The sequence below is a fragment of the Athene cunicularia genome (assembly GCF_003259725.1).
Source record: "Athene cunicularia isolate RWA chromosome 2 unlocalized genomic scaffold, athCun1 chr2_part1, whole genome shotgun sequence".
NCBI classification, from domain to species: Eukaryota; Metazoa; Chordata; class Aves; order Strigiformes; family Strigidae; genus Athene; species Athene cunicularia.
In genome coordinates, this window is record NW_020799095.1 from 46,832,187 (window position 1) to 46,850,984 (window position 18,798).

Consider the following 18,798-nt stretch of genomic DNA (forward strand, 5'->3'; position numbering starts at 1 on the left):
TAAGAGACAGTTGCTACACAGATGTCCGTGGAAGCTGTGAAGTGTGAGTCATGGTGTGAATATAGAACCCCTGAGTTGTCATCCCTGGTGAGCAGGGAGGATGTATTTCTTAATATTAAAGTTCCTTTTTTAATTTTAAAAGAAAATGACTTAAAGCCTCCTGTCCTTTTGAGACTGGTTGTCAATGGCATCATTGCAGGTTACCATGGCAATATATGCTGAGATAATAGATTAACAGCCATTGATTGACTAGAAAACTTAGAGCTCTTTTATCGTGGGATATGCCAAATGTATTGACAGAAAACAAAATTCAAAGTAATGTCTTCCCTTGGCATTATTCTGTTGCTGTTCTCGGTGCTATATGGGCCCCATTTTACCTGATCTGGCTTAAGAACCAAAACATTTTGCAATAGTCGATGCTTTACCAGTTTTTTTTAATTAGCCAAGACAGTGCCCATCTCTACATTCCATCTCTACATGCTGGTTGGAAGGGGCAAGCCCTGGATATTTATTGCTCTGTGCCTGTGTGTATGCTGGCCAGAGGTCCCTAAAGGTGGGGTGAAGTTTTGGCTTGAGAACAGGGCTCTGCAGAATTAAGGGGTTTCATTTCTGTTTTGTGTGGCTCTGCCATTTCAAGGTTTTTGTGAAAGAACAGGGGATACAAGCAATGAGTCTTTAAATCCTCATGTATAGTTATGTACTTAACCGCAGATGTCATCGCTAGTTTGATGCTTTGCCTAAAGACGTATATAGACCCTATTATTTAAGTACAGCAGGAATTAAATCACCTCGCTTGGGGAATAAGTGCTGGAGCAACAACATTTACTAATTGTCGATTCATTATCGGCTCTGTAGAGATGCAACTGGGTGGTCTCTCCAGAACAGCATTTTCCAAGCTTTCCTGGTTGCAAGCCTTCTCCTGGCTTAATTTTGGGATCCAGTATGGTAGCAACAACTATTTGATTTGCAGTCATTTACATAACTTCTGGGCAGGTGTCTGGGCGAGGAAGATCTGGGGGGCGGCAGCCCTCTTTCCCTGCCTTTGCTTCCCCACCAGTGCCTCCCAGTGTGTGCTCTACACATGCTTAGATTGTGGTCCCCCTACTGAAAGATGTGCCAAAATGCAGCCCCGGGTTCGGAGGCGGCTGGTTTAGCATCCCCGCAGGAGCTGAATAATGGGACGGGGCGGGTGTGAGCCAGTGCTGAAGTGGCTCATCCCAGTGGATGCTGTGCTGCAAGTTGAGCACCCAGCAGCCTTTTATTTCCCAGCTCTGCTCAACCGTGCTGCGGTTTGAGGGATAGCTCTTGAAAACAAACCCAAACCTCAAACAAAGGGCCCGACTTTCATAATCACACATGCAAGAATGCATCCGCAGTTGCTTAATTGCTACATGCAATTACCCTCCAAATTAGAGGGCAATTACCCCAATTCAGTGTACAATCTCTGTCATTTTATATTATAAAATTACATGTACAAATAGCTATATAGGGATATAACTAAGTGTTTGCAAATAACTTCAGTTGCATACACAGTTTCATATATAAAGCCCTGTGGTTTTGACAGTTAGGCAAACAGACTGTCTGGTAAATCACTCAGTGTTTATGCAGACTATTTTGACACATCCCATCTTTTTGTATATACTTTCATTTTAGGTTTTAAAAAGGGGACAGGCAGAGATAAAGAGTTGAGATTTATAGCAGCCTTCAGCCTTGGGGAAGATATTCCCTATGTATCTAATTATGAGTTGGGAGCCCAGCAACCACTAACACCTAGACCCAGAGTTGCTACACTGGATCTTGGCTATAATTTAGCAGCTGTTGGATAATGACACAGCCTTAGTGATCTGTCAGCAGCTCCAAATTAGGAGAGCAGAGTTTAGTCTCAGATCAGCAGCAAGGTCCCATGCCTCAGCAGGCTGAAGTCCTTCAGTTCAAGAGGACCCTTTTTAATGAGCTCCCTCTGTGCCTTGCAACTCCCAAGTAGAGGCGAGAGAGCTTCCCACATCGCGCAGTTTCAACTGCTCTTCCCATCATTACATGCCTCGGATAGGTGCTGGGGGTCTTGCTTGGCAAAAACCTAGTGATGCCTCAGTCATTTGGAGCAGAAAATTGACCCAAGAGAATTGGCATGATAGTTTCTCAGGGCTGAGGTCAAAAAGTTCATTTACACCCCAAAAATGGTTGTTGGTGGGTAGCCTCCTTCTGCCTTCATGATGCGTTGGGAGTTATTTGGGCTTGATGTTATTTTGCGTAAAGATATTTGCCTGTGGCTTTTGACTGAGGAAGGTGTTGGGAGAAGCCACGCTGCATCATCCCCGAAGCTCTGGGTGGATGTAGTAGGATGCCAGAAACCAGCCTGCTCCTGCAAAGTGTAATTCTTCTTTAAACTCTGATTTCAAACAGGACTTCAGACTTTATTCCTTAAATCACAGAATCAGTGAATGGTTTGAGTTGGAAGGGACCTTAAAGATCACTAGTTCCAACCCCCCCCTGCTATGGGCAGGGACACCTTCCACTAGACCAGGTTGCTCAAAGCCCCGTCCAACCTGGCCTTGAACACTGCCAATGAGAGGGAAGCCACAGCTTCTCTGGGCAATCTGTACCAGTGTCTCGCCACCCTCACAGTGAAGAATTTATTTCTTCTATCTTCAGGACCTGTAGATGCATCTTATCAGGTCCCATGGAGTTGTGCACCTTCAGGTTCCTTAGATGGTCTCATACCTTATCTTCTCTTATGGTGGGATGTTCTTAATTCTCTCAGTCCCTGTCTTTGCCTTCTGTGATTTGGGCAGTGTGGCTGGAGCACTTGCTGGTGAAGACTGAGACAAAAAGTGATTGGGTAGCTCAGCCTTCTCTGTCCTAGATAACCAGGCCTCCTGTTTCCTTCTGAAGAGTGCCCACATGTTCCTATAGAAGCTTTTCTTGTTGCCTATGACGTCCTGGCCAGATATAATTCTGTCAGGGTTTTGGTCTTTCTAACCTGATACCTGGCTGCTCGGACATTTCTCTGTATTCCTCCCAGGCTATCTGTCCTTGGTTCCACCCTCTGAAGGCTTTCTTTTTGTGTATGAGCTTGTCCACGAGCTCATCTATGCAGGACTTCTGATGTTTTTGCCTGACTTCCTCTTTGTTGGGATGCATCACTTCTGAGCTTGGAGAAGGTGATCCTTGAATATTAAGTAGCTTAACTAGCTTTCCTGGGCCCTTCCTCCCACAAATGACTATGGATTGTGGTATTAAAATCTTTATTGCTTTTGCCTAGCTGCTGACATGAGGTTATTTTCCATGAAGAGAACTGGGGCTGATAGCAGGCTGCTCTGCTGGATATGCCATGCTCCTGCCTGATGTTCGTGCTTTTGGTTTGCTTGTTCAGCATTTTTTGCAAAGTGCTGCCTATGCAGCAAGGCAGTTCTGTCTGCGGTAGTTTCTGCAGACTTGGTTGAAACATCTCTCCTGCAAAATACATATGTGTGGCAGGGGTCATCAGATTCCACCAGTGTTTGTACCTCTTGCCTGTACCTAATGGGAGTCCTTGTTGGGTAGGAAACAGCTTTTTCTCCAACCTTTGCTTTCTGGCTGGTGGAGTTGGATTAAGCAGGAGATGAACAAGGGCCCAAGGACCAAGTTCTGACAGTGATCTTCAAACACTTGCTTAGCAAATGTTTTATATTTTGTTGTGCCCAGGTCCTGTTGACTTTCTGCCAGAATCTAAGCAGTTCCCTGGTATGTTTTATTTTCCTCCCCACATAAGCAGCATGTCCTTACCAGGCAGTGCCACCAAATGAAGGAATTCAGCAGCTTTCCTAATGTGTACCAATGCTGACATGAGGGAGACTGCAAGATCATTGTAGGGAGGGGAGGGCAGGACCTGGGGACACAGCCCCTTTAGTCCATCTCAAGCTGTGGTTTGTGACTGTACCCAAAGGCTTTTGTTTTTGGAAAGCCTTTCTATTGCCAAAATTAATCCTGTCCCTTCCCTCGGCTGCTCAGGTTTGGTTCAACACCTCCCTTGAGCAAGACTGTGCTGCTGGGCATTGACGGAAGCCCACTCAAGTCCAACCCAACCCTTGTTGCATCAGCTGTGTCTGGCAGAAGGAGACAAGCACTTCCTGTGCCCATTTTGGGGAAGTACCCTCTGATTTTTTTTGCTACTTGAAATGAGAATCAGGACATGGTTGATCTCTCCTACCCGTTTCTTACAGACCTCCAGTGGCCTTGGGGAAACAGGCACTTACATACCCATTGCCCAAGGGAGGAAGAGGAGGCAGGAAAAACTACATGGTTTCCTGGAGATGCAGGAGCATAGCTCAGAGTTCCTCCTCTTAGTTACCACCACCCCACCATGCTACCTCAAAGGGAGAAAACCCTGTTTCAATTCCCTCTCCCTCCATTCAGTTGAGGGTTTTAATGCAGTGAGTGCAGATAAGGCAGTTAGCTACAAACTTTGGTCTCAGTGTGATCCATTATAGAACAAGGTGTGAGTGTTTCTTGATGAGCTAAAACAGCAGGTAAATTAATACCCTGTCTTGGAGCCATGCCCCTTTCTGCTGATACCACCTTGGGCACAAACAGAAGCGTTTCTTGCAGTCCTGAGCACCCAGCAGGATGAGGATCCTTACCAAATGGCTTTTTAAAAAGATCTGAAAGCAGGTAGCAAGCACACCGTTTTTTAAAGTGTATCCTTAATGCAAGCATCCTTAGGAGCTGTTTTAAGGAAAATGTGCATGTATTTAGTCATCCAAAACTTTATACATGCTTTCACTCAATTCATCTAAGCTTTGACAGCAGGGGAAAAACCGCAAAGGGCCTTTTTCCTGGAGCAGTTGCTGTCTGCCGAGTTGGGTTTGCATGTTTGCAAGCAGATCTTAGTCTTCAGCTGAAACTTGTTCCAGAAAAGGCGACTGTCTTGGAGGAAGGGAGCCTGGACTCAACACAGGATTTAGCAGCCTTGGTTTGCTGGTCCCAGAGCCGATACAGCTCTTGCTTCACATCTTTTTAACATTCCCTTTTCAAAGCACAGTGGAAACATCAAATCTCACTGCAGCTTTGTGTGTTGCATTGGCCCTCATTGCAGGTGGAGAAAACAGAGGCTGCACAATATTGCTCGAGGTTACAGACAGAGGTGGTTGAGCCAGGATTAGATTTTGGGGCTGTTTCCCAGGCGAACAGTTCATTAAACCTTCCTGTTTTCTGGGAGATGAGGTGGGGGAGGGAGAGGAAATTTCCGTCTAGGGATTCAGTTTGGGATGACAGAAATGATATTACAAAATGTATTTCAAGGACCGGACCAGAAGGTGATAGCGAGTATTAGCTATCAGGTGTCAGTTGGAAGTCATATGTAGTATTACAGTAAAGCTAAAATATTTATTTGCTCCTTTATAAATAAAAAGATATCACCCTCCCTACACATAAGACAATGCTCCTTTGCTTTCCTGCTGATTTAATCAGTATTTAGCAAAAATGCTTAATCTGCCCTAACAAAGCATGGTGTAAGTATCAAGAGAACAAATATCAAGGCTTTAACAAGGAGTGTCAATATTGACACTGTTCTGTGTTGAGGGATATTGGTAGGTTGTTTTTATTATAGTAAGCAACTTGTCGGAGGAAAACTCGGATAGAGCTTTGCAAGTGCCGATAAAACCTGCAGGTGCTATTGAAATTGAGCTCTTGTTCGTGTGTGCTTTGAATATAATTTTCAGTTTCAGAAGTCAGCTTTATGACTTTCTCGAACCCTTCCTCCCTTGCAGTCTTTCCCACAATGAAGATTAAACGTTCTTCCCAAGAAATGTTATTGAAGGATTGAACACCTCTTTGATTTTCAAAGAGATCTTCCTAGTCTGATGAGTTTGCATGAAAACTACCTATCGCTGAGTCGAGGTGTTGATAACAGAGCCATCTGCACACATCACCCCTAGCTTGTGCAGAAGCTATGGTTTCTCCTGCAACCTTCTTGCAGTTCCACTTCCCCTCCTTGCCAGGTCATCTGTACTCCTTGCTTGATGCCTGGCTTGACGCAGAAGGTTGAATCCCCACAGCAGATCAGGCTACACTGAATAGCTTGAATGCAATCTCTAGCTCGAGCACCATCTCTAAAGGGCTCTCTATGCAATGCAAAATTGGAGGTGATCCTGCCACCAGGTAACAACTTGGAGACTTGGCAACTTGAGGAGTTGCAGGCTGTGGAAAGGCGGGTCGGTCACCCCTCAGCATCCTGTTCACTTGAGACAAATTATTTAATCTTGCTGTGTTGGATTTTCACTTGGAAGAAATACGGCTTTCTCTGATGGGGTGTTGTGAGGGTATATACATCGCTAGTGGGTGGGTGTTCAGGTATGGAAACATCGAAGCTACAGAAGGTATCCGGAGCTTGTAGCTTGTGCCTGTGCCCAGGCCAGGTGTTTTCTCTGCTGGCTCTAAACCACTTGCTGCTCAGTGTCTTATGAAGACTGAATTGCATCACTTTGTAGAGACCTTTCAGAAGTGGCTGATTCGCCATGTTGAGTGGGAATCACAGGCTGGGTTGCATTTAGATTGTCCAGACATGGCCCTGACTGTCTTAATCTCAACATTAAAGGTTGCATGGCCTTTGGAGAAGGTAAAGTCATGAAAGCACTGCAAAATTTTCCAGACAGATACTTTTTGCTTTGCAAAGGTCTGGCTACTCTGGGAGCACAGCACTTCAATTTCACCATCCTGCGGGATCCATCTGTGTTTTCTACCCAGTTGTCAACATATTTTACTGAGATACCTACATTTTGCATGATTTCAATCAATCAAAATAATGGCCAGGTCTGACCTTGCCTTACGTTGAGTAATCCCAAAGAGAGATGGCTGCAGGGCATCCCAGGATTTACAAAATCACAAGTTTCATGGTACCTTTTTTGGTTGTCTGCTTACATGCTGTGTGTTTGTTTCATTATTCTTCTCATTTTAAATTAGTTCTAAAAATGCCTACAAAGCAGAATACTTCCAAATGAAGAGAGGATTTCTAAGGCTTAGGACAAGAAACAGGTCACATGCAGATACCAGTGTTCCCTTACTTGAATCCATTTTTAATAGATGTGTCTGTAATTGTCTTTCAGTTCTGTGCCGTGGTGGCTATGGGGGAATTATCACAGACTGTTTTGGGTTGGAGGGGACGTTAAACATCACCTGGTTCCAACCCCCCTGCCACGGGCAGGGACACTTTCCACTAGACCAGGTTGCCCCGTCCAACCTGGCCTTGAAAACTTCCAGGGAGCGGGGGCAGTCACTGACTCTCTGGTCAGCGTGTTTCAGTGTCTCGCCACCCTCACAGTGAAGAATTTCTTCTTTCTATCCAATCTAAATCTACCCTCTTTCAGTTTAAAACCATTATCTCTCATCCTATTGCTACTCTCCCTGATAAAGAGTCTATCTCCGATTTTCTTGTAGGCCTCCTTTAGGTACAGAAAAGCTGCTCTGAGGTCGCCTTGGAGCTTTTGCTTCTCCAGGCTCAACAGCTCCAAGTGTTTCAGCCTGTCCTCATAGGGAAGGTGCTTCAAACCCCTGATTGTCTTCATGGACTCCTCTGGACCTGCTCCAACAGGTTCTTTTCTTTCTTACACTGGGGTCCCCAGAGCTGAATGGAGTGCTCCAGATGAGGTCTGACCAGAGCAGAGCAGAGAGGGAGAATCACCTCCCTTGACCTGCTGGTCATGCTTCTTTTGATGCAGCCCAGGGTACGGTTAGCTTTCTGGGCTGCAGACGCAAGTTGCAGAGTCATGTTGAGCTTCTTGCCAACCAACATCCCCAAATCCTTCTCCTTGGGGCTGTTCTTAATCCAGCCTGTATTTGTGCTTGGGATTGCCCTGACCCATGTGCAGGACCTTGCACTTGGCCTCTCTGAATGTCACGAGGTTTGCACGGGCCCACCTCTCAAGCCTATCAAGGTCCCTCTGGATGGCATCTTTTCTCTCCAGTGTGTCAACTGCACCACACAGCTTGCTTTTGTCATGAAACTTGCTGAAGGTGCACTCAGTCCGACTGTCCGTGTCACCAACAAACATATTAAACAGCACCAGTCCCAATGCCGTCCCCTGAGTAATGCCACTTGTCATTGCGCTCCACTTGGACATTGAATCATTGACCATGTTGTTTCACTCGGGGCAGTAGGAATGTGGTCCTTTGGTACAGGGCTCTGAAGGGGGAAAACCCACAGACTATGGAATCTCCTTTGTTTGGGGTGGCCAAATGTCCATTTGGGGTGGCCAGATTTGTTTGGGGAACAGAGTTGCTTTTTGCTGAAGGTCTTGCTTGGGTGGAGAGGCAGCATGAGCTGTGTCAGCCATAACTCAAAATACGGCATTTATCATACACAGTCTTATTCACATAAGGCAGAACTGGGATCTGAGTGAGGAATAGGAACTGGTCAGGCCCTCCTCGGCAGGATGAATATTATCTGTCCTCAGTTACATCCTACCCACATAAGAAACCATTTATTTTTAGGTGGTGTTTCCCATAATAGTGGTGGAGAGGGAGGGTGACTGTTGTGTGACATCCCAGTAAGCAGCAAGTAGAACCCTGGGAGGCTGTCTTTCCTAAACAGGGTTTCTGTGATTAGAAAGTACTGGGTATGGGTTGCCTAGTACATCCCCCAGTTGTCCTGTGGTTGAAACACTGGCTGGAGGAGATCTGGGGGAGGTCTCAGCTGGGCTCTTGACTTCACTGTGAGCTCCTGTTGTGAACCTAGGCAAACCTCACCTTTCTGTTCCCTACATCACACCTGCAAAGGAGAATAATCCTCCATGCTGTGCTGAAGCTCACATCAGTGAGCTTCTTAGCAATCAGGGAGGCAAATGTATGTAGCACCTAAAGCATAGCCACATAGAGATGTTTCTGATTTTGCTTGAACATACTTGGGATTTGAATTTTGCTTCAGGACCAGGCCATGGGGAGGCTGAGACAAGGGAATGCATTTACTATAATGCCAACTGGGAGTTGGAGAAGACCAACCAGAGTGGTGTGGAGCGCTGCGAGGGGGAGAAGGACAAGCGGCTCCACTGCTACGCCTCGTGGAGAAACAACTCAGGCTCCATCGAGCTGGTGAAGAAAGGCTGCTGGTTAGACGACTTCAACTGTTATGACAGGTAATAGCTTAACTGTTTTTTCTGATACAGATTTAATTGTTCCTCTTAAGTGCATAGGCTTGGGGTTTTGCATTGAGGAAAGAAAGCAAGTTCAAGTCAATTGGCCCATTCATCTCCTGTAATTATGTATGTTGCTAATGCAACTCTCAGAATTCTTGCTTACCTACTTTGGCTTTCTAAATAGAAGCTGCAAAAGGCATTTTTAAGTGTTTTGTTGTGTTGGGTTTTTTTTCTTAGCAAAGCTTTGATAATTCTGGCATGCGTTGAAAAACATGTCCTGTACCATCAAATGAAGAGTCATACCTTCTTCCAAGATCATTTGGCAATACAAAGGAAAACTTGGAATCATTGGGAGCTCTCTAGAAAAGCACAGATATCTGGAGGTGGTTAGAAGTTGAGGTATTCTGGTGTTTGTGATGTTGCAAAAAGTTTCACTGTTCTTCAGCTGAGATAAGAGACAGGCCAGGAGAAAGAGACGGGCAGCAAAAGCAATACGTATGTTTGTGCATTGCTGCCTGTAGCGAGCTGAAAAGGAGCAAGGTTTTGCAGTATGAAGGTTCCAGCCTCATTAAATAGCTGGGAAAATAAACTAGTCTTTTCTCACTTCCCTTGATTTAATTCTACAGAGGGAAAAAGAATTACAGCTAAAGAAGATAGCCTTCTGAAGTTTCACGGTTTAAAAGGATAATGTTCAGTAGCCCTAGACTCAGCGTTTCTGTTAAAAAAAAACAAACCACAAAAAACCAGCAGCCAACCAATCAACCCAAACATAACCCTTTCAATTATGATTAAGAGAACATAAAATTCAAGGATTTCCCTTGATAGAACAGCAGTGTTGTTGATCTCACCTTTGTGCAATTGCCAGCTGAGCATCTTTGTAGCTTCTCAATCAAAAAGTTTTAGGGCATCAGGTCCTAAGCCATAGAGCTTAAGATGGGACTAGATATTTCCTGTGGCTGGAGAGTATTCTACCTTCGGTGCTGTACACTATCCCTGCTTTTGTGCCTGTTGCCTTAGCTTATCCTGACTGTGAGTTGCTCCTCATCTTCCTTCTATTATTAGCACTGAGGTTAACTCTCCTACCACACCTATTCATTTGCCAGTTGCATAGCCAAGCTCTCTATATAGTTAAATTTGTATTTCTTCCCGATAAATCAATCCTCCTTGGCCCATTAGTCATCTTAATGCCAACCCTTCTGAGAACAGAAGGTCACTCTAGTTTCCTACTTCCAAGCAGAAGTGTTTACTGTAAACAGATTTCTCCTTTCAGTGCTTGCTCTCTTATACAGTGACACTTGTATTGTCACTGAGTGTCTCTGTGAAGGGATGTAGTGGTTCTTAAACTTTGTCATCGTGTGTTGCTCTGTTATAATGGTAAAAAGTTTCCAGGGCTCCTCACAAGCCTTTTTGCAGCCCTGGGGTTGAGCATCCATTATCCTGCAGCCTGATTCTTTAAAGTCACAGTTCTAGAGCAAAGTTAAAATATCTGAGAATTAACAAAAAGTACAGGTGTTGAAAGCAACATTTGAAATAAAGGTTAGCTTTAATTAAATAAAGGCTGTTTAAATGCAGTCTTTTTTTTTACCTTCCCTTGAATGCTCTGGCAGTCTTTCATGCAGGTAGTGTTGCATCCCAAGATGTCAAAAATGGCTAAAAAGATGATTTTTTGATCAGTGGTGCTGTGCTGACACCGTTTTTGTCTCTGTCTTGAGCACTTTTGGATGCCGAGTGCCTGGGTGCAGCCTCAGGAGATGTGCCTGTAATATCTGCAAGAGTATTCCCTGGATGCAGGGCATGGTCGTATTCTGCCAGGCCGCAACTCTTGGAGGACAGGCAGTATGTGTTGGTGTGTGCCAAGCACTGCCTCCTTGTTGCTGGAAGGTGAAAAATTCAGGCGTGAAAGGGTTGAGATGTTGAGGATGATGGCTCAGTACTCTGTTCTTTATCTTAAGGAAACAAGTACGTGGCACATGTACATTTAAGGTTATAGGAAAAAGGTGGTGTTTAAAAATCAACTTGTGTGCTCTACATTTATTTACACAGCTCCAGTGGAGAGGTTGTGTTCACGTTCCCTTGAAGAGCACATGAACCGCTACAAAACATGCCCTCGCTGCCATAGAAAAATGTGTCGTTCTCTCCCACTGTCTCATTTGTAATATTTACTAAGTATAATATGTCATATGTACCTGGATGTCTGCCCCAAGCGCACACCAACTCAAAGACAGGGATAATGAATTGCAGATGTGGAGCAGGCTGTTTTCACTCATTAGCTTGATTTCTTAAGCAACAGATTCAGCAAAGGATGTGTTTTCTATTGAAGACTCCAATACTGATGCTGTTAAATCCAAACGGCTTGTTATCTGATTTCACGAAAAAGCATCTGGAAACATTGCTTAACTTGTTGAAACATCTTTGTTCATTTGAATAAGTCAAATAGCTGCTTTTTTTCTTTGAAGTTTAAAAAAATAAAAGCCTGAAAAATAAACCAAGTGCTTCCCAGCTGGGACCTTGCAGGAGACATTTCAACTATAGCTGCTTTTTTCCCCCAAAAGGAATAAAGCACTGGAAACTACCCTGTGTTATGATTGAAGAGAGCCTTTTCCATTCTTCTTATGGCAGTACGTCAGTGATACCACAGAAAGGGAGGCTTGGCATGGGTTCATAAATGAGTAATAATGTCAAACCCATATGATTGTTTTGCTACTTCCTCCGAATGGTCAAAGGAAGGAAGTTATGCATATAATTTAGCTGGGCTTCAGGAAATAGTTTGATACAGTTCTCTGCAGAGAGGAGCTCTGCAGCCCTAATAACTAAAAGCAGAAGGTAGTGTAGCAAAAGGTGGCAGGGAAGGGAAGCAGGCATTTAAGAAAAAGAAATTACTGCTAGAGCACTGCAAAAATCACTGCATGCCTCTTTCGGCATTGATCTGTGGGAGAGGGAGGATGTGTGGAAGTGGAGTTGGTCTGCTCTGTAGAAGTCCCCTAAGGCCTTGCACAGTGTGGAAGGAAACCCCAGTGCTGAGAAGGCTGTAGTGCTACCTGGATAACAGACAAATACAAAAAATGAGAGCTGCAACCTGATTTTCTTAAAGGCTTTTGTGCAGGAATAAGATTTTTAAAGGAGAAGGAGATGGCACTTGAAAATTAAACTTAAAAACACCAAAAACAAAACCTGCAGCCTCACTTCCTGCTGCAGCAGGACTGATGCTGATGGTGTCTGGTGACTTACTGCGTAGAGTTAGTGATGCTCAAGGCTGTGAGAGCAGTCTTAGCTCAGCCCTCGTCATATATGCTTTATGGCACAATCTTTAATTGCATGATCAAATACTCCTCTCCCCTGACAGCATACATATGGGCAGTGGGAAAGACGCTGTTCAGGGAACGAGGCATCTCTCCATTTTTTTTCTGCTTCTCATTCAGTTAGTGGCTGTGGCTGTTATTTATTACTCGCCACCTAATGCCTTCAGTACATATGGAAGCATTTGTTTCCTTTACAGTCTTTTCAAGGGTCTTTGCTATCCACTGGGGTATCTGAGTGCCAAGTTGTTTTCTGTAAGTGGAGAGTGCTGATCTGTGCAGCGCAGCAGCAGGAGAAGGCTTGTGGAAAAGACAGTTCAAGGCAGGTCGTCTCTCAAAGACAAGAAGCAGGAGTTGGCTGATGTTGTTTTTTCTCTTCCCTTCATTGCTGTGTCTGTCCCTCCCTGACACAGGCAGGAGTGTGTGGCCACAGAAGAAAACCCTCAAGTGTTTTTCTGCTGCTGTGAGGGCAACTATTGCAATGAGAAATTTACCCATTTGCCTGAAGTCACCGGTCCAGAAGGTGAGTGACTGGGTGGATAGGGAGTTGGGGTCTCTTCCTCTGGACCCAGTTTGTGATGACTTTGAATTGTTAGATGTTGAGAAAAATTATATCTGATGGGACACAAAGTACCATTTTGGTTACAAATTCCAGAAATCCTTTTGCTGTGGTTCTTTAAGAATATTTTTCTGGGGTTGTTTCATGCTGTGGGTAAAGTGTGTTGTACCAACACCTCAGATACTGTCAATAAGGATTAGGTTTTCTTTATGGTGGACATTCACATTGGGATATTAGAAAACAAAATCTCGCACAAGAGGAAGAGGACATAGATCAAGACTCAAACTCTTAAAAGGTATTTGACAGCTTCTTCCTTAATTTTCACAGGTCACAGGTTTCAAAATACCTTGAGCAGCTGGGATTTTTGCATTTGATTGCTATTTTGTTAGTCTGGGGATCAAAAGGGAACGGGTGTGTATGTCAGCTTTCAGAGTTTGTAGATGTACTTTAAGGAAGAAAAATAATAACAAGTCCTTCTTCAGAGGCTAATAGAAAAAGGATGATTATTCTAGCTGTACACTTGCTAAAGTATCATTCAATAAAAATTATTAAAGCAGGTGGATCTTTTCCTTAGGATAGTTTCTTTTGCTATCGACTACCTACATTTACTGAGATGTTCCAGTATACCATTATCAGATTTTCCTGGGCTTTCCTGTTAGGTTTTTAATTGTTTACATGAGTTTTATTATCTCCTGTTATTAATGTACCCGTAGCAACGTAGTAGCAAATATTCTTTCTCTAATAGTTTTTTGTTTAATTTGGCAAGTCTTGCTATTTTTTCCTTCCCTGTCTCCAACATAGCAACATGGCTCCATTTAGTATTCCCATTGTTTGTGTCTCAACTGCACTGATGTAATTTGGAACAAGAACTAATGTGGGAATAGCGCACTTGATTGTGGCTTCAGCAGCATTTTACTAAAAACTGACATCTTCTCAATCACTGTAAAAGTCAAAGCAATGCTGTGAGGGATTTCGTACTTGCTTTAATACATCTGGAAGGGTTAAGAGAAGGAAATCTGCTTTTACGTATCCCAGCAAGAAATACCCATCTTAAATAAAGGTCGGTTGGAGGTTCAGCTTGCAAAGTGTGGTTTGGACCATTGCAACTCCAGTACTAATAGTCATATGGAAAAGAATAAACCACAGAGTCTTATGAATACTGTTGGATGTGATGTGACATGCCACTAAGCATTGTCAACTTTGGAGTAGAAGGAAGGATGAGTTTGGTTGCATCTAGACACGTAGCTGACGGTGCTGTTGCATGCCTGAAGGGTCCTTTCCCTCATTTACCCTGCTCCTTTCCTTGCAGTCATATATGAGCCGCCACCGCCAACACCCTCCCTGCTCAACATCCTGGTTTATTCACTGCTTCCTATTGCTGTCCTCTCCATGGCTATCCTCTTGGCCTTCTGGATGTACCGTCATCGCAAGCCTCCCTACGGTCATGTCGACATTAATGAGGTGAGGGAGTTGCTCACCTTTATTTGAACCTTATAAAAGTCACGGAGACTGCTCAGTATAAGTTCACATCCACTTTTGCTTCACTCTTCTCAGGTGACCTAACTTTTATTCCCTGTCTTTTTGTAGTTGGTGTTACAGTTGGCCTCCTTGGTGGTGTTAGCATTCCCTGTGAGGCTGGTGGGTTTAGATGGGTTTATCCATGTCTGAGATTCCTGAGGGGTGGAGTTACACGGCCTTGCTTGGTGGTTATCCTTCCCCTCAAACTCTTAAACCCGTTGCCTTATTTCAGCCAACTTTGCAGAGGAGCAGAGATCAGAGAGATGATCAAGTTCCTATCAGCTTTATGGGACAAGGGGAGATGCTTTCCCTGTTGAAGCTCAGTTTTTATGAGCCATCAGAGAATGCACGCAGGAGGTTGTCTTCATGACCCAAAATCATCATGAACTGGTGCTTGCTGGTTCTGCTGTGCCCTGAGCCTTCTGGTTTCTTCTGAAGGGCCAAGCAGCTCCCTCTCCCTCCTCTGCCTCTAACAGCCCATACTGTAAACCTTTCTCATCTGAAAGCAGATAGGACAGAGCTCCAATGCCACGCATCCTGCAGGGTTGTGTTGTTCTCGTGCACAAATGCAGAGTTTAAACAGATATGATCTTTATGATGCTGACAGACCTGTTTACTGCCCATTGCTAGGTTTATGTGAAACATGCCTAATGAAATGCATTAGGGAGGTTTTAGGTGTAGTTGGCTGTTGGGTCGCAAAGCTCAAAAAATTCCTACTTCTGACAGAAGGTAGCCTTGAGGTCATTGGTGTTTTACAGCCCAAAATAGCTCTTGCATTGAAAACACAGGAGAATTCAGGTTTTGCCAGAGGATGGCAGGCAGTAGTTTGACACACAGAGTGACACTTGGAGGCATAGATTGTTACATATATTCTATACAAATACCCTGCAAAGCAAGATAGGGAATTTCAGGCTGCTCTTGTTGCAAACAGTACATCTAAATAATTTGTATTAAATAAAATGTCACTTCTTTATGTCTCTTTCCCCATATGCAATCTCTCCATTCCTCCCTTCCCTTTGTTTTACAGTCCAGCTTAAGCTGGTAACAATTTTTCTCCTGTGCAGGACCCTGGCCCTCCACCCCCTTCTCCCCTGGTTGGCCTAAAGCCTCTGCAGCTCTTGGAGATCAAGGCAAGGGGACGCTTTGGCTGTGTGTGGAAGGCTCAGCTGATGAATGACTACGTAGCAGTAAAAATCTTCCCTATTCAGGTGAGAAGGGCATTGCATTAGGTTCTCACTCGCCTGGTTTCCTCACCGGGGCTGAAATGCTCTAAGTGCCTATGGAAGTGTTTTTAAGACCATAATAAAGATGCATTTGGACTCTTCTGCTGGGGGAAGAAGTTCAAGGACCCTCCTTTCCTACACTCTTTTCTGTGTTACCTCATTACTAAATGCTTTCTGTAGTAGTAGTTGTTGAAAGAAGGGCAAAACCAAGCACGTTTTGAAATCTATGGGGTATTTTAACTTTGCTGCAAATGTCTGTGTTGTTAAAGTCTAGGAAAGCAGTGTGCAGCTGTGATGCCCGAAGTGCACACAAAGGACCAAAGACCTGGCTTTGTGTGTCCTGCCTGGGTAGGTTGTAAATCTGGACCCAAACGTAGCAAACAGTTTACAGCTTACAAAGGCACAGCCCCGGCACTGTGAAAGCTAATTGCTCTGCAACGTTTTGTCAGCTCATGTCTTCCACTCTAGGAAACCTTTGAGCACTACTGACTTGACTCTGTAGGAATTACAGATGGAAAGAGTAAAGCAATCAAAAGCCAAGTGAAAGAAGAATGACTGAAACATCTTTGTGCTCCTCTGCTATCTCTTTCTTCATTAATTTTTTGCCCTGTATTTGTTATCATAGTGTTGCTAAAGGAGATTTACACATCTTCTGTACAAGCCAGCTGTGACCTACTAGTAAATATTCAATAGAGCCTAGATTAGATTTTGTAGTCGTAAAAATTACAACTACAATGCAGATCTGGGTGCTGTATGCACAGGCTTTATGCTTGCAAGCATCCTTAGGAAATCTTGACAAATTTTATTTCCCAGTGAGACTGAGTTTGGATTCCTCCCTCCTCCCCACACAGGTGCTTTAGGAGTAGCCGAGGATAATTCTGGGGAAGGGAGACTGAGAACAGCAACTCCCAGTCTTTCTCCAGCATCTACCCTTTAGGAAAACAGCCTCATTTTGAAGGGATACATCACATCCAAATGCTGGAAGAAGATATTAAGAGGACCATGAGCAGCTCTGACTGAGCTGAAGGAGCTTTCTGCTTTAAAGAGAAGTGTGATCTTTGATGGTGCATTTCTCCCTGTTTTAGGATAAGCAATCTTGGCAGAGTGAGAGGGAGATTTTCAATACTCCTGGCATGAAGCATGAAAACCTTTTGCAATTTATCGCAGCAGAGAAAAGAGGGACAAACCTAGAGACAGAACTCTGGCTGATCACAGCTTTCCATGACAAGGTAACATGTCACTGCACATACATTTTGGGAAGGCAGAGGCAGCTGGTTGTGAAGCAGCAGGATTTGGTGTCTAATATTCTCCCAGAAGCTCCCTTGTAATCTATCCAGTCTGTCCCTGGTGAGCCATGGCTCAGTGGTAGCAGAGAAGTGCTCCTGCTCCCCTTCTTCAAAGGTCCTTCCTTTAGCTTTCAAGGCTTTCCTGCACAAACATAGGATTAATAAAGTGGGACCTGAGGGGAGAGAGAAACGTACAAAAGGCCACGTCTCACATATATGGTAGTCACCATCTCATAATGTGCGTAGATGAGCACATGGGAGCTGGATGTCACAGACCATTGCAGTCCCAATTTGCCCCTTGCAGATGAGCTCTGTGTTTGCTTTTGAAGCTAGGGGCATATCTCCCATTTCATGGATTGCTTTAGTTATCAAACATGGCTAACACTTAAAATAAAGTAAACACGCACAAATCCAGGGTTGAGCCAGCAGCGTTATCCCTCTGTTTAATCCAAGGTCTACAGAGTCAGTCATTGCCACAACCAGCTGATACAGTGCATCATCTTCTTCTATGGAAGGCTTTCACCTTTCTTAGGTTAGATGAATTGCTCTGTTTGACATGATTTTGTCCCTTCCTTACCTCCCTCCTCTTACCTGGCAGATTAGTAGACTCCTCTTAGACACCCACATACTTTCTGTGCTGACAAGGGCTGAGGACTCACAAACACTTCTGGGTTTTATTTCTTCATTTTTACTTTCACTGGTGATTTTTTTTCCCTTGTTAAATCAAGGTTCAAATTTCTCATGCACTCATTAAAACCATTTTCTAAACTGATGAGTTGGCACATCTGTCACGTAGCAGGGTCTACAATTCAGAACATACGATGTCCTGTTTCTTAGGGCTCTCTGACGGATTACCTGAAGGGCAATATTATCAGCTGGAATGAGCTCTGCCATGTAGCAGAAACAATGGCCCGTGGCTTGTCTTACCTTCATGAAGATGTCCCTTGGTGCAAAGGTGAAGGACACAAACCTGCTATAGCACACAGGTATGGCTACTTTTGTTGAAACCATTCAAGTGCTGTGTTCAAGTGTTTGCAACCTCTTTGAAATGATACTGTTGAATGTAGGAGGAGACTGTGCTTTTAGGAAGTAAATGCCTTTTAACCTAACAAATCCTATGCTAAGACAAGAATTTGTTTTCAACCACATATTAATGGTGAAGGGGAAGTAAGTGTCTTGTCCATGAAAAAGTCAGTAGGGTTGGTAGTGGTTTATGGCAAATGTCTGAAGCATAGGTACTTCCCTCTTCTATCAACTCTTGTCTTGACGTGTAGTGGGAAGGCAAATCTGGTTGCTGCAGAACTGCTCTTTGAAAGGACTGTGCTTGGTAAGTCGCATTGCAGTCCATGTATTTCTGTGGCTGTACAAGGATTTGGACCCTGTTTTTCCCTAAGTGTTTTAGACTGATAACTCCATTACGTGTCTTCCCATAGAGCTTTTAGCATTAGGTAAGAAATGGAGAAACGGTAGAAATGCAGAAAATGAATGCTATTTGGTTTTACAGCGTCCAAATCATGCCAGGGTTCTTACAAGAGACACCAGAGCAGGCAGCTGAAACCTCTTGACACATGCTTCAACCCACCTGAATGGCAGCACCGTGGGGACAGTGGGAATCCAGAAAGCAGTGGGTTAAACCATGCTCATTGCAACAATATTTGTTTTAGCCCTTCTCATAAGTCCCACATTGCTTGTTGTGGACTAAAGCATATCTACTGAGTGGTTTGCTAGTGGCACAGAAGGGGGGAGTTTTCTGGAAGGGATTTACATGGGCTGCACGCAGTAATCCACCACCGTACTCCCCCCCACCCC

The 18,798-nt window shown here is 44.1% G+C and overlaps 1 protein-coding gene across 1 annotated transcript in view; it reads left to right on the forward strand.

Annotated features, from left to right (window-relative positions):
• Window positions 1-18,798, forward strand: part of ACVR2B (activin A receptor type 2B) — a 59,638-nt gene that overhangs the window by 30,969 nt on the left and 9,871 nt on the right. The window contains exons 2-7 of the mRNA XM_026842414.1: window positions 8,900-9,107; window positions 12,817-12,926; window positions 14,272-14,423; window positions 15,545-15,688; window positions 16,789-16,932; window positions 17,827-17,975. Of these exons, the coding sequence (XP_026698215.1) occupies window positions 8,900-9,107; window positions 12,817-12,926; window positions 14,272-14,423; window positions 15,545-15,688; window positions 16,789-16,932; window positions 17,827-17,975 (907 nt within the window). The remainder of the gene's footprint in view (window positions 1-8,899; window positions 9,108-12,816; window positions 12,927-14,271; window positions 14,424-15,544; window positions 15,689-16,788; window positions 16,933-17,826; window positions 17,976-18,798) is intronic.